The sequence below is a fragment of the Ambystoma mexicanum genome, chromosome 5q, assembly GCF_040938575.1.
Source record: "Ambystoma mexicanum isolate Mex_15411 chromosome 5q, UKY_AmexF1_1, whole genome shotgun sequence".
In the NCBI taxonomy this organism is placed as follows: domain Eukaryota; kingdom Metazoa; phylum Chordata; class Amphibia; order Caudata; family Ambystomatidae; genus Ambystoma; species Ambystoma mexicanum.
The window spans coordinates 994,092,805-994,107,665 of NC_090933.1; the positions used below are offsets into that span (position 1 = coordinate 994,092,805).

Below are 14,861 nucleotides of genomic sequence, written 5' to 3' on the forward strand. Positions count from 1 at the left end.
TGTCCTCTGTAACTATCTGGCTGTGGTGTGGCCCTTGTGCGAGGGATCAGGGCACACCTCCTCCTCGCCACCTGCATCACTTGTAACCCCATCCTCCTCCTCCTTCTATCCCTGGCCTCCTGTCATCACTGCTGCTGGTCCAGCCCCAGAAGCTGGACATCAGCAAGGAGCACCTCCAGGTCCATGGTAGCAGCAATGAGTGGCAGCATTGTTGTGTTGGAAAGTTTTCTTGGGGAAGGTGCAGCCCTTAAGTACTGTTCCTGTATGCATTGGGTGTAGCTGGGTGGATTGGGTGCACTTGCAGCCTTATTTCCCTCACCTTTGTCTATTTACTGGCTGGTATGAGGTGATGTTATCTCTGACTTGCTTTTGCCGGTATTACTGGCAAATCCATTGTCATGATATGCCGGTGATACTATTGTGCCTGTGTTGCGGGTATTTACTTCGCTGGTATTACCGGTGCCGGTAATTGCAGATGAGGTGGTATTGGTGCCAGTAATTCTGGCAACTGTGTCCTATATCTTTCACCCTCAGTGGGGCCTGGCGGCCGTTAAAGGCCATGTTTACCCCCCCACCCTCCACAGGGGGTGAAAGCCATTTGTACCCTGGGGTTTATCCGGGATGCAAATGTTGGTTTCTTTCCTCTGTAGATTGGCTGCGCAAGCAACGCCAATTCCCCGAGGAAAGGAAAAAATAAAACAAGATGCCAGCCGCCATAGGAAAAAGGGACCAAGTCCATTTCTATGGCGGTGGCCGCGAGCGGAATGAGCACCGGTACCGGAGCATAAAGCTCAGGTCTAACAGGTAAGTGGGGAGGGAGAGCGGGCAGGGGTGGGGAAGGAGTTGGTTTTGTTATGGCGGGTGGGGAGGCAACTGGGAGAAGCTCCCTGTTGGCTCGCCACATAAAAATGAAAGATGGTGCTCCCCAGAGAAGGGCATACAGTGGCTGGAACAGCGGGTGGGAAATGTATATTCTCTCCCATATTCTCTTCCATTGTTCCAGCCACCTGATTGGCTCAGCGCCCTCCCCCATGTGCAAATATTGAAGTACCCCTGTGCTGATCAAACGCCCCAGCAAACTATCACCCAGTTTCTCTACTTCCCTATTATTCAAAAGTCCTTGAGCTGGTGGACTTTGACCAGATCACTTGAGGATAATGGTCTAAGGGACCTCCCTCCCCTCGTGAAACTCAAGCTCCATCCTGCTAATAACTGTCCAATAGTATTTTGCTGATATAAATAGTGGATTTTGAGGCCGAGGGAAGGCTTGAGTGAAGTCGCAAATGGGGTCCTGGTCATGCATTTTCCCAGTTGTGTATCTATAATTGAAGTCTGAATTACAACATGCTCTGTCCTGGGGATAACATCCCATGATTTTGGCTTAGGCGAACATCAGTCTAGGTGCCTCTAGAGGGAGTAATATTTACTTGTCCAGGCTAATCAAAATGCCTAGGAAAACTCCCTTCATGCGGAAATGCATGAGGAAGAGTTGAGACAATATAACTACTTCATGCAGAGACTGAGAAAAAAAGTGTTGAGTATTGCATTCCCAGTATGGGGGAAGATTTGATCTTGGATCCGGCTAGAACTAAAAGGCAGTTACATGAAGGAGATTGGATCAGAACAATTGCAGGAATGTGACTGTCAAAACGTCATGGTAGTCTCTCAGTGTTGGATAAACGGAGAGGGGTCCTGCCTAATTATCTGACCAGATTCCGTGTTGGTAGAGGAAAACAAACACTTTCAAGGGTTTCGGCTTAATGTCCTCCCAACTGGTGAAATGTTTGTAGATACAGGGTAAGGCCTATAGAGGATTTGTGTCCTGTGTGTCAAAATGAATTTTGTCAATCTCTGTTTCATATTATGATTGAGTGTCAAGGGTTATGAGAAACTATGATCTCTGCATTTGGGCGATTTGTAAGTGCCCAGTGGTGGCTTCAGGCGAGGGACTTTTGGCACTGACTGTCCTGAGGACATGAAACTTTCTTGTCATTAGAACTTGTAAAAGTATTGAAACTGTTGAATCTGTATAATGATTATCCGTGAAGACTGGGTGGAACGTGTGCTATTTTGTATTGTTCTTCTTGCTGTGATAATGATTTTAAATGGTAATATTAATCTTCTGCCTTGAAGTTATATCAAAAGTCAATGCATTGCCTAAAACATATTAATAATTAAAAAACAAAAAAAGAAAATGTTCTTAAGTGGGGCCCCTTCACACTCATGTATTTCATATATGCACTGTGCCTAGAACTAACTTTCTCCACCTAAAAGATTCACTCAATTTCCTATTGTTGAAGGCAGCTCTCAAAATGGAACTGCTCTTTAAAAGGTTCCAATGCGAATTCTGTCAATTACATTTCTTTCAGGACTTTCTATACTATGTGATGGTTCGCTGCACATTAGCAGAAATATTTGTTTACATTTGATGACATACCTCCTTACTCTTTTTCCCTTTTAGGTCAATATCTCCCTTCACTGACCTCATCAGTGGCTGGTGAAAACTTCTTTGACAGCGAATATAAAATGATGTACGTTTTGCTTCGGGGTAGCACTCCTGTTGAAATCCGAACAACCCCAAAACTTGTGATTGCATTCAACCTACCGCCTATGACAGTGGATGAATTCTTTGGCCCTAACCTGGTCAACAATCTTGCGGCTTTCCTGAAGATTCCTTCAAGCAAAATCCGCATCACAAAGATAATAAGAGAAAGCCGTCGAAGGAGAAGGAGGAGTACAGGGCAAATGTCCGTTTTAGTAGAAATTGCAGACCCACCTTCCAAGGATATAAATAACAGCACTAACACCACAGGTAAGCTGAAGCTGTTTGCAAGTTGTCAGATCACAAGGCTATGCCACAGTAATCGATGTTATAAAAGGCAAATTATCAATTTCTGGTTTTTATAAATAATGCTGGATAAGTATCAATTTTACAAAATTTGAGTGCCTCCTTTGGTTTTTGCAAAAGATACATTTACCTCTGAGGTTTGCTTTTGGATAGTGTTGGGTGAAAGTGAATACTTAATGCATGTTTTTCCGCTTGCAGATGTTATTTTCCTAAGTATTAGGATGAATGTTTCAATAAATAGCATTCCGGCAATTATAATCTGTGGAAGGCAATATTGCACGCTCTATCGGACATGCCATGACATTTTAAAACCTCAGCACCATGTATAATGATTTCTATGACGTGATTGATGCTTGTGAACCACAACTAAAGGGCAAAGGCAGAACTCTCAAAAACTGAATTGCTATGTCATAGCCTATGCCCATGCCAAGGTGCAAAAAGTAAAATTCTGCGTCATGCAGCTCAAACAAGTATTCTACTTTTCTCCACTGCCCCCACGTCCATCTTGCCCCATGACCCCCAACCAGCTTTTTCTTTGTCAGTATAAAATGTTGCCCCCTACTACAGTGATGCCTGCTCAGCAGCCAGGGCTGGTGCTCACACTAAAGTCTTGCAATCATATACATTTATTAAACTATCCCTCCAAAGAAATGAAGCTCATCTTGACATAAAACACCACATCATCACCTACCTCCTAAAACAATTATTTCTTGACACCTCAAATCCAGAAGACTACAATTCTATTGGGGAGGAAGGGGCAACGCGTCTTGAAGCAAGACAACACAGCACAACACAGGTTTGAATCTATTCTATTCTAATTTGTTTTTATATAGCGCTAACTAACCCGCAGGCCTCAGAGTGCTCAAACATACAGTACAACATAAAACAGAAAGGAAAGTGTGGCGGTAGGTGAAGTCGGAAAGCTATAGTCAGCGGATAGTCAATGTGAACAGCGGCTTACAGGCATCCTGATTCGTGCTTAAAAAGCACTCGCTGGTATTAAGCGCATTATAAAAGAACAATTATAATTGAAGCACTACCCCATCATTTACAAATGAGAATAGAAAATGGCACCACACAATCCTAGTCCAACTAGAAACTTAAAAAATCCTGGGTATATAACAATCAAGTAACACAGTACCAACTTCTCTTGTTCCAGTAAAGAGACACGTGGTAGACCTTGCCAACCCTTCCCCCTACCAATGCTGTAACTATGTCATCCTTTGCCACCATGGGCCATGCTATTCTACTTTCCCTGCAACGCATGGCCAGGGACTTTCTCCTCTATTTAAATGGCTCATGGGCCACTTAAACAAAAAACTATAGAATAAAGGTTGCATTATTATATGCATTTAGTTTAAAAATATGAAATATAATTTGTAAGTGACAGGAGTTGAATACAGTATCTTTATGTATCAAAAGGCTAGAGGCAATTGAAAAATGGATGAGAGGAAACCGTTTGAAACTCAATGAGTTCAAGACCAATCCTGACATTGACTATCACACCTCCGCTAAAAGGCCTCCATGCTATGCCAACTCCAAACATTCTTACGTTCTTTGGATTAATCCTCCTAATCACACAAACCTGAAGTCCTCTTGGATGTAAAAGCTCTTTGTTTTTTCTATAATAGTTCTGTACGATGCATGAAATCAAATTCTTCTATATTAAGCTCTCTGAAACTGTGTTGTCCTACTCCTCGTTTGTGAATCACTCCTGCTGGTGGGTACCCAGATCCCCTCCAGGCTGGACTATACTAGTGCGCTTTATCTGAACTAAACCGAAACAGCCAGAAAATGTTAGTGGTATAACACAAAATGTGGGCCCTTCCAAGCTCCCCGAAGAATCACATCATGACCATTTTATTTGGGAAGATCCCATTTTTACTTTAAGTGGACTTATTTGTAACTATGTTCTCTAATAATAGGTTTTGATCCTGAACATATGGGATTGGTGTAGCTCTTGGTCCATAGCAGCCCTGCGACAATCCCTAGAATGAACTAATAATAGAGTCCCAGGCATTGTTGTGACGTCAGATACTGGCATTTTCAGGAACTTCAAAAGGCACATGATCCACTCATGAAAGTCTGGGGCTGAAGAGGGTAGATCTTCCACATATATCCCGCCCAGCCCCCATCTGACCCATCACCAGATATGGTATGCAGAGGTTGGAGAAGTGGCTGTGGTGGAAGTGGAGGAGGTGCGTAAGAATGGCTGCCAGAGGTGCAGGAGGCCCAGCTGCATTATTGATCACCAATTGGGCGGGTGCTGAAGGGGCCAGGGCAGCAAGGAGCACAGGCTGAGCTGGGTTGCAAACCCATAGATGCTGTAGGCCCAGGGAGAAACTCCCTGATAATCAGAGACTGGATCTTTTCAAAAGAAATGTCTTTGATTGTGGAGTAAGAGAGGGAGGTCAGACCCAGGATGCAGACGATGCTGAAAGCCATGAAGACCCCCTTAAGCCTGTGAGACCCGTGTCTGGATACACAAGTGGTGATGAGAAGGGTGAGTCGCTGGTGGAGGAAACATGCACATAGGCACTGACCATTGTGCAGTGGAGGTAAACGGATGCAGAGTTACAATGTTAGAGAGGGTGTAAAGGATATAAGTACCATTTTGCAGCCCTTTAGGTTGCCACCAGGCACTATTTTCTTCTCCACTCTGACATTTTTCACAGATACGCCTTTGGGTATGCCAGGAAGGTAAATACCACCTAACAACGCAGACAGGAAACCTCTGTATCACCTCCTTGAGCAGGCGTGGGCCTAGCAAACTTGAAGATCCTGCTCCAAAATTAGATCTATTTTTGGACCCGTTAAGGGGGTCCCCAGGCCACTGCTTGGTTTTAGCCACAGAACAGAATGCTCAGATCTGTGTCTGGATTTAGAAGTTAAAGTGGAGGCTCAGGAATTAGCCTGGTCTTAGCCTCTAGGTGAAGATCCTCAGGACTGCTCTTGGAATTAGCTACATTGGAGATAACCTTGACCCTCGGAATGGCCACTAGAGGACGACGAGACATGTTGGTCACTCATGAACTGGAAAACCTCTGCAAAGGAGTCCCTTGGCCTGGGTGCTCTCGAGAAAAAAAATTGCTGACTTGCCACTGCTTTTTTTTGTTCAGGAACTTATTGAAATAGTTTGCAGGAGGGTCAGAGAAAGGTTCCTCCCAATGCAAAAGTCTCCTTTCTAAGGACAGAACAGAGACTCTACCACAGCACCAACAGTAGTCCCACCATTGTTCAGGTGACAGAGTTGTCATACACGAGACAGGACTCCTTTTTAGACTTGACTCAAGGGAGTTCTGACCTGTTAACCTACGTCACCAAGTTCAAACAATTGGCACAACACTGAGCTGTGGCCCGACTATTGAACAAACAGATCAGCTGATAATGTCAATAAACCAACATAAGGAGAAGATCTCCTTTGAGCTGATAACAGCAACCCATTATCCGGTTATTTTGGCCATTCCGTGGCTGGAGTTGCATAATCCTTTCATAAATTGGAAAGCAAGATCACTATTTCTGGGTTCAGAAAAATGTATGACTACCTTCATGGAAAAGAACGTTCCCAGATAAACATTCTCCTTGACTGTACCCACCACTACCACTTTCTTGGTTGTATCCAATTTAGTTCCAAAAAAGTACCATCAATATCAAGACTTTTTTTTGAGGAAGAAGAGAAGACTTTGCCTCCCATAGAACGGACGATTGTGCTATTGATTTGGTTCCGAACTCTACAGTGCCTTTCAGTAGAATGTTTATCCTGTCCCAGAACAAGAAGATTGCCTTATGTACCTATTTGGATGAAAACCTCAAGAACGGATTAATTACAGAGTCCAAGTCTTCATGAGGTGCTTCTCTATTCTTAATACGAAAGAAAGATACAACAAAACTAAGGCTGTGCATTGACTTTAGGGGATTGAACAAAGTAACCATACCAGATAAATATCCCCTCCCACTCATCCCTGACATCCTGGAGGCTGTACAATCAGCTCAGATATTTACCCAACTTGATCTGAGAGGTGCCTACCACCTAGTAAGGATAAAGACAGGTGATGAGTGGAAGACCTCATTCAGAACCCCCTTTGGCCATTTTAAGTACCAGGTAATGCCTTTCGGCCTAGCAAATGCACCTGCTGTATATTAGCATTTTGTTCAGATCTCCTTTTACACAGCGTTGTGGTCTACCTGGACGATAGTCTCATATTCTCCAGGGCACCAAAGGAGCACGGTCAGGATGTGTGTCAGGTAATTTGTTTTTGATGCTACATCTGTTCCTTATTTGGGATACATAATTTTGGACCAAGGTGGTACCATTGACCCCAGAAAGGTGAAAGCCATTCTACAAATGGCCCCTCCCTGGAGTATGAAGGAGCTTCAAAGATTTCTTGGCATGACCCATTTTTATCATAAATTCATCAATAGCTTCTCCAGGGTGGTGCTTCCTTTGACAAATCTTTTGAAGAAAAATAACTCTTTCAAATGAGTACCCGAAACCCAGGCAGCTTTCGACAATCTCAAGTCTTCATTCACCACAGCCCCACTTCTACGTCAACCACAGTATGATCAACAATTTATTCTGGACTCAGACATTTGGATTTCGCAGTTGGAGCAGTTCTTAAACAACTACAGGACGGCAGGAGCATCCAGTGGCGTATTCCTCAAAAACACTTTCTCCTGCGGAAAGGAACTATTCTGTCTTAGAGAGATAACTGCTAGCCATGAGACTGGCCTGCTAAGAATGGAGACATTTACTTATTGTACTTATTGGTGTCCAGAAACCAGTAGAAATCCAAATAGATCACAAAATCCTACAGTTATTACAAAATTATAACTGTCAAAACAGCAGACAGGCCCGGTGGGCCCAATTGTTTTCACATTATCAGTTCTGCATTACCTACATACCTGAAACAAAGACTCTGATAGCTGATCTCTTAACTCACAATGGTCTTTCTCGAGACTAAGATCCTCCTCCCTTTGGTAAAATGTTCTTACCAAAGATGTTCTTTGGTAAGATGTTCTTACAGGCTACTTTTCTGTGTACTGTAGAGACTTGGTTACATCAACTGAAGAAAGAAACACAAGAAAACCCTCCTGAGGTTCTTTTAAAATCCAGACTAGAACATAGAGATGGATTATATTTTCATAAAGGATCAATTTACATACCTCCATAGGGTCTGCATGACTCCACCCTATCTTTAGCCCGTGATTCAGTAGTGGGTGGTCATAGAGGAGTGAACAACACTTTGTAACTTCTCTCACATACTTTTTGGTGGCCAAACTCTCACATATCTTTTGGTGGCCAAAGATGCTACAGGATGTTCAAAGGTATATAACCAATTGTACTATCTGTGCTCAAAGACACACTACCATCATTGTAACCATCGATTCATTCACAAAACTAGCTCATTTTTCACCATTTTCTTTCACCCTTTCCTTTCACCCTTTCTTAGAATACCTACAACCTTGGAGATGAGTATGTTTTTCATCAGAGACGTTTTCAGGTTACATGGGTTACCTGATTCCATTACTTCAGACAGAGGGACTCAATATACCTCACGGTTCTGGTCAGCAGTCTGCAAGCATTTGGGCATAAAGAAGGCTTTGCCATCTGGTTACCATCCTGAAACAAACAGACAAACTGAGCGGTTAAATCAAGCCCTTGAGCAATATCTTTGTTATTACACTAATCAAGCTCAGGATAATTGGTCATCTCTTTTACCTGTAGCAGAGTTATCCTATAACTATGCAAAACATTCTGCAACTAGAAACAGTCCGTTCTATTGCACTTATGGATACCATCCGCAATTGTTACAAGAACTTCCATCATGTATTTCTACTGTTCCCATGGCAGAAGAAATGATTCAGACCTTATGTCAAATACATCAACAGACCTCCGTAGCTTTACGGCACTCTCTAAGGAGTAACAAGATCTTTGCAGACAAAAAGAGAACAGAGGTTCCAGTATTTATTTATTATTTTTAGTTGGGTTAGGAGATATGAGTAGCTGGAGCGTAGTGTTCTCGAAGGCTTAACACAAGCGGTGCAACTGAGTGTAGACATTTAAAAACAAGGGACAGAGACTTGTATCTCACTCTCACCTTACCCGGCAGCCAGTGAAGTTTTCTCCTAAGATCTGAGACATGGTCAGCCTTAGCAAGACCAAAGACCTCCTCAACGGCACCGTTCTGTGTCATCTGTAGACGCTTAAAATTAGCTTTAGAGGTGCCAATAAGTATGCTGTTACAATAATCCAGGCGGGAATTGATTAGCGTTGTGGCAAGAAGGGAGCGGTTCTTAATGTTAAGATAGGGACGCATCTGATGGAGGAGTTTGATAACAAGTCCACAAGAGGGACAAACGTTGGACACATGCTTTTTCATAGATAACTCAGAGTCAAGAGTAACACCCAAGGTTTTTACACTTTTGGAGACAGGAATAATATAGTCCATGATGATAAACAGAGAAGATTTCGCATTAATTTTCTTAAGACGCGGCCCTGAGTCAATTATGATCAGCTCAGTTTTACTGTTATTTAGGGCCAAGGAATTGTAGGCCATGCAGTTCTGGATTTCCTGGTAGATATTGTTCACAGTATTGGTATCATTGTGATAGATACCAGTTAATTCGAAAAAAGGACCTGTGTGTCATCAGCAAAATTAGCATACTGGACACCCATGCAGCCTAGAAGATCCAGAAGTGGTCTGAAATAAATGTTGAACAGAATTGGAGACAAGCATGACCCCTGTGGCACACCGCAGGAGGAAAGAAATGGAGGAGCGTCAAACTTTGCAGCTGTCACCCTGGATGTTCTCGGACCTAGGAAAGATGTGATCCAGTTAGCTGCGCCCTCTGAGCAGTTGACAATGTTAAGTAGTCTCTCATGTAACAGATTGTGGTCGATCAAGTCAAAAGTAATACAAGGTGACCTCCTGCAACGATCGCAGAAATGTTAGACTTAAGATTCAGTAGGGCAGTCCCAGTCCCGAGTCGAGCCCTGAATGGCCTAGTAATGGGCCGATAGTTTTTAGCATTAGCAGGGTCGAAGGACATCTTTTTTAATAAAGGAGTAATCCATGTGCTCTTCATTGATGCTGGCACCATACCTTCGGAGAAAGACATATTAATCACCCTGGTGATCCATGGAGTGATAGTATCCAGGGCGTCTCGCAAGATGTTGGTAGGGCAACAACCCCTGCACAAGTAGTGGGCTCAAGGCCCCATATAATGTCACGGATATCAGCTTTCGAACAGTCTTGGAAATTGAAGTTTGGAATAGATGATAGAAAAGAGGATTTAAAACAGGTATTAGATGTGGGTGTTTTTGTACTGTTAGCTAAAAGAAGATGTCGGTTCACAATATTGGGCTGTTGGCTGGATGTTTTAGTCCGGAATTCCTCTTGAATATTTCGACACCAAGTGGTGTCTTTGAGAATCGGTGGAAAAGGTGAGGTGTTATTTTCAAATTCCTTAAGTCTTTTGAACAATTCATTAGGAGAGGATTTGGCTTTGTCGATACCCAGATTATAGTTTTCTCCCTTGGCTTTAATAATAGCTTTCTTATAGGAATGAGCGACAGCTTTATATTTATTCAAAGTGAGAATGTTAGGATTCTTGCGCTACTCAGGTTCCAAGTCCCTTTTAGTTTTCCTGGCGTGTGTGATATTGTCAGTGAACCAGGATTTTCTTATGGTTTCTAATTTCACAGTTTTTACTTTTTCTGGGACCAACATTTCGAAGGAGGCCCTGATAGAACTGATGATGTGATCTACTAAATCTGAAGTATTGTCAAAGATTCCCTTAGTCTCGGGTTTATCTGACACCAGAGCAGAGAAATCTTTGGGCAGTATATTTTTAACATCCCGGTTAACTTGCTCCTGGGATTGCTGTTCATCTTGAGCAGAGCACAGGGCAATGTGAACTCAGAGTTCACAAAGAAATGATCCGTTCATGGAAAGTAGATCGAGTATGGCTTTTTGGCAAATATCTCCCTCGCAGATTATCACCAGGGAAATGTGTATTTCGGACCCTTTTCTGTCCTGAAGGCTATAAATCCAGTAGCATATAAGATACGTTTGCCTCATTCATGGCATTGTATCCATCCAGTGTTTCAAGTTTCTTTTTTGGGCACCCTACAGAAGTCTCCTACACTACCGACTTTTCATGACGAGGAATGCGAAGTTGAGAAGATATATGATTCACAGTATTTTCGTGGTGTGTTACAGTACCTTTTGGAAGGGATATTCAGTGGCTAAGAGATCATGGGAACCTTACTCTCATGTGCAGGCACCTCTGTTGTTAAAGCAATTTCATCTGAAGTACTCGTGGAAGCCAGGTGGATTGGGCCTTGGAAGGGGGCATGATGTCACCTTCCATCAACGCCGCTCCCAGGCATGGCAGTTACAATCATATACGTCGCTACGGCAATGATATACAGGACCTCGGCCCTTCCCAAGATGGCGCTGATGTCCGTTGTCACTCTGCATGATGACTCAGACATCCAAGATGGTGCACTGCATCAGGAGGTTAAGAATGCCAGTGTAAGTAGTGCTTTGCGATCAGCTTCCTGCACCTGATTGCCGTGGTGCTTGTTTCCTGGTCCTGCTTTCCTGTTTTCCCTGCTCTCTTTTCTCTCATTACTCTTGTCCCTTCGCTCGCTTCACCGCTGGCTCCAGTACCATTTTCCCATTTTCCTCCTGTTGCCCGGATGCTTAGGAGCCTTCCTTTGCTTTAGTCTCTTGTTTCCTGCCATCTTTTCCTTGTCCTCTTGGGACCGTGCCTGCCTGTATTTTCCAGAATTCACTGCCTGGAAATATCAAGCTTCTGAACCATCTGCTGCTTCTGTTGGAGGTTTATTTCCCTTTTAGGGCTGGGGTGTCCTCATTTGAGACTGCCTTCTTGGGTGGCCTCATGGCTGTTCTATTTTATATCAGACACTAAGTGGCTACCAGAGGAGAAAGGCCTTATCTCTTCGATCACAAGCCACGCAAGACCTCCAAGGTAAGGCCTACTCCTGATACAGTGCCTTTCACAACACAGCAGTTTTCCATCTGCTTTGACGGTGAAGAAAATGGAGAATTGTCTTAATCTTGGAAATATTGCTCTGGTGTATTTAACAACTTTGATTTACCTATGAAGGATTCAATGCACAGGTGAATGCCCACATTGCAAGGGATATCTATGTAAATATAAACTGTATTCTTTTAATGGAAGAATTTGGCCACAGTTTGTATATTCACTGTTCACCAATTGCAGTGCTCAACTGTGGTGTGTTGCTGTTTGTATGTGTTTTTTTTTACAGTGCTGGTGAATGGAAGATCATGGAAGATAATAAAATTAAAAAAAATACAAAATATATAAAATCAGCCGATGAGTGGACATTTCATATCTTAGCAATAACCTATTGCAAGATTGTCAATCTTTTCATTAGAAATGGTTTTCCTTTTGAGGCCTTCCAAGGCCCGCAAGAATCCTCAGGAAGAATACACATTAGCAACACACTATGACTCATGTGCAGTATTTTGACAAGCAAATGATGGCCTTGTAGGCTAAAAATTTGAATTTGTTGAGAGTATATTTAAAGTGCAAGGCAAGCTAAGATGGTATTGAGTTTGCTGATGTCATTTTATTGACCAATCTACCATTAATTAATCAACAACCATCCCACGTAGCGATAGTCTTACCTAGACACATTTGCAATTGATAAATCACACAAGATGAAGGTTTTTAAATCTTTTATTGGGCTGACTGAAAATACTTTGAGCCTCATTCCGAGTATGGCGGTAATTCTGTGGTAAATCCACAGAACCTGATTAGGCGGAATTCCCGTCTGATTACAAGTGGTGGTAGCGGTGTAAATCCCCAATAATTTTCAATTGGGCTTTTTTTGCAGAATTACCTTGGCAGAATTACCACTGCAATAATTCCACCAATTCCGCCGATTTTTTGGCGTTGAATGGTAAGATTTACCTCCAGGGTTTTGCTGGAGGTAAATCTTCCACTCAAAGCCAAAACTCATTGGAGGTAACCAAGTTAACTCCAATTTTACCCCTAACCGCCATACCCGTAATGAGGCCCTTTGTTCCATTGCTACAATATGGCCTCAACACAAGTTGGGGGGTAGCCATTAAATGCAGCGGTATTATGAGTTGGGTGGAAAGTTTGGAGTTTTACCTCCAAGTCCTGCTTTCTGCCCGTTTTCGGCTGTTTTCTGCGCTATTACTGACAGAGCAATTACCGCCGGCGATAATAGCGCCCCGCAACCCCACTGGTTCAAATGGACCATTGGTCCAATGGATCCAATGAGGAATTGGCAATAACCACCGAACCGCTACTTGGACTGTCTCTAATCATGCCAGACCGAGTAGCAGTAGCAATATTTGCGCTGGTGGTATCCCAGCAGTATTACTGCTGGGATACCGCCAGACTCGTGATGGGGCCATATAGAACAAAGCATTAGCTTTCGAAGCCCCAAACACATCTTCATCATTCAAAATGATTCATAAAGAGAAAGGCACATACTATTTTGTTCTCAAATAGAAGGTAAAAAATACATTTTAAACTTCATCAGATGAAGGAACAGTATGCCTGGAATATGGGTCTGGAAAATGAAGTCTGACCTTAAAGATCATAAAAGCCCTGGGAGCAGGGAGCACATACAGTTTGGAAACAGTACATATTTCTATCTGAAAAGTTCATTTAACAAAAAAGGGAAAATGTGTTATTCACAATGCTGCAGGAAAATGTTAGAATAGCCAATAGTGTGACCTTTGCTGGTTATATATCCTTGTTTTACCTTTAGATTTCTAATGGCCAGGTACACAGCTTTTTTGAAGCTAGCATCAATCAGCGGTTTTGTGGTAAATGTCTCTGTTGCCTAGTTCACATGGCTTTAGATTCTATGGCGCTATTCTCACATATCGATCTGATGTAGACAACTGTCTTTTGCTCTGGTGGGTTCCTTGAATGTCTTGTGGGTGATCTTGCATTGAATGTCTTTCATTTATTGTATTGTTTCACTGTATCATTTACTTTGGTTTGAGAGACAGTAAGTGGCAGGAGCTGTTTGTTGCAAAAGGAAAATATTGACTTAGACTTGATACACATTTTGGATCATAAGAAACATTATATCCTTAAAATAATATTTGTTTTCCTTAACATATAGTGTTATGCACTGTAACATTCATTTTTTTCACTAGCAATTATGAGTGGATGCTTTAAATTATGCACACCCACAATTAATCTTATCTCATTTTTTTTAAACAGGCCAGCTTCAGTTCTCTGACATTCAGAGCATCGCCGACAATATTGGGCAGGCTGTTATTGCCGGGAACATTAGTGCTTCCATTGGGGTGAATGTCTCTTCAATGGAAATGTCCACTCCAATTCCACCTCCGTGGGACCCTGAAAGTGAGAAGGTAAAAGTGTGAATGAAGGCAATGTTGCATCAATGTTTACTATTGCATGCTGCCATTTGTTCCTTCTTCCAACCTTTCATACAGGCGTAAAGTACAAAGGTATGTTAGGATGTTAGGAAGTGTCTATTTCAGTGGAAGACATGTCTCATATGTGGCTTGTTGTTACAAGACCACATTTAAGAATCAAGAACATATTTACTTTTACAAAATCATATTTGAAGTCTATCTGCGGTACAACACAAAATCATTTTCCATATCCAAAAATCACTCCTGATACACCTTCTCGATGGCTATAGAAACAACCATTTTATATGCTTTTCAGCCTATTTCTAGCACAATGCACCATTTGTAGAGAACTAGTAGTCTTTATTGCATTTCAACAATCACCTAATAAGCTGTTGGGTCCCTGCTCTTCATTCCTGCAGGAGTGATGATGAACCCACCAAAGCACCTCGGCACGCTCACCAAACAATCCTTAATTTTAAATTGCTGGGCAGGCAAACCCGAGGGGAAAGGGGAAGTGGATAAAATAACAAAAGACAGGTGTTTGCTAGCCGCCCTTGTATCCTTAAACCTTTTCAGAAGAGCAACTGATCAAC

At 42.5% G+C, this 14,861-nt stretch overlaps 1 protein-coding gene across 1 annotated transcript in view; it reads left to right on the forward strand.

Moving 5' to 3' along the window:
- The window catches only part of LOC138498338 (fibrocystin-L-like), an 848,238-nt gene that overhangs the window by 714,693 nt on the left and 118,684 nt on the right, over positions 1-14,861 (forward strand). The window contains exons 30-31 of the mRNA XM_069622136.1: positions 2,462-2,812; positions 14,111-14,262. Of these exons, the coding sequence (XP_069478237.1) occupies positions 2,462-2,812; positions 14,111-14,262 (503 nt within the window). The remainder of the gene's footprint in view (positions 1-2,461; positions 2,813-14,110; positions 14,263-14,861) is intronic.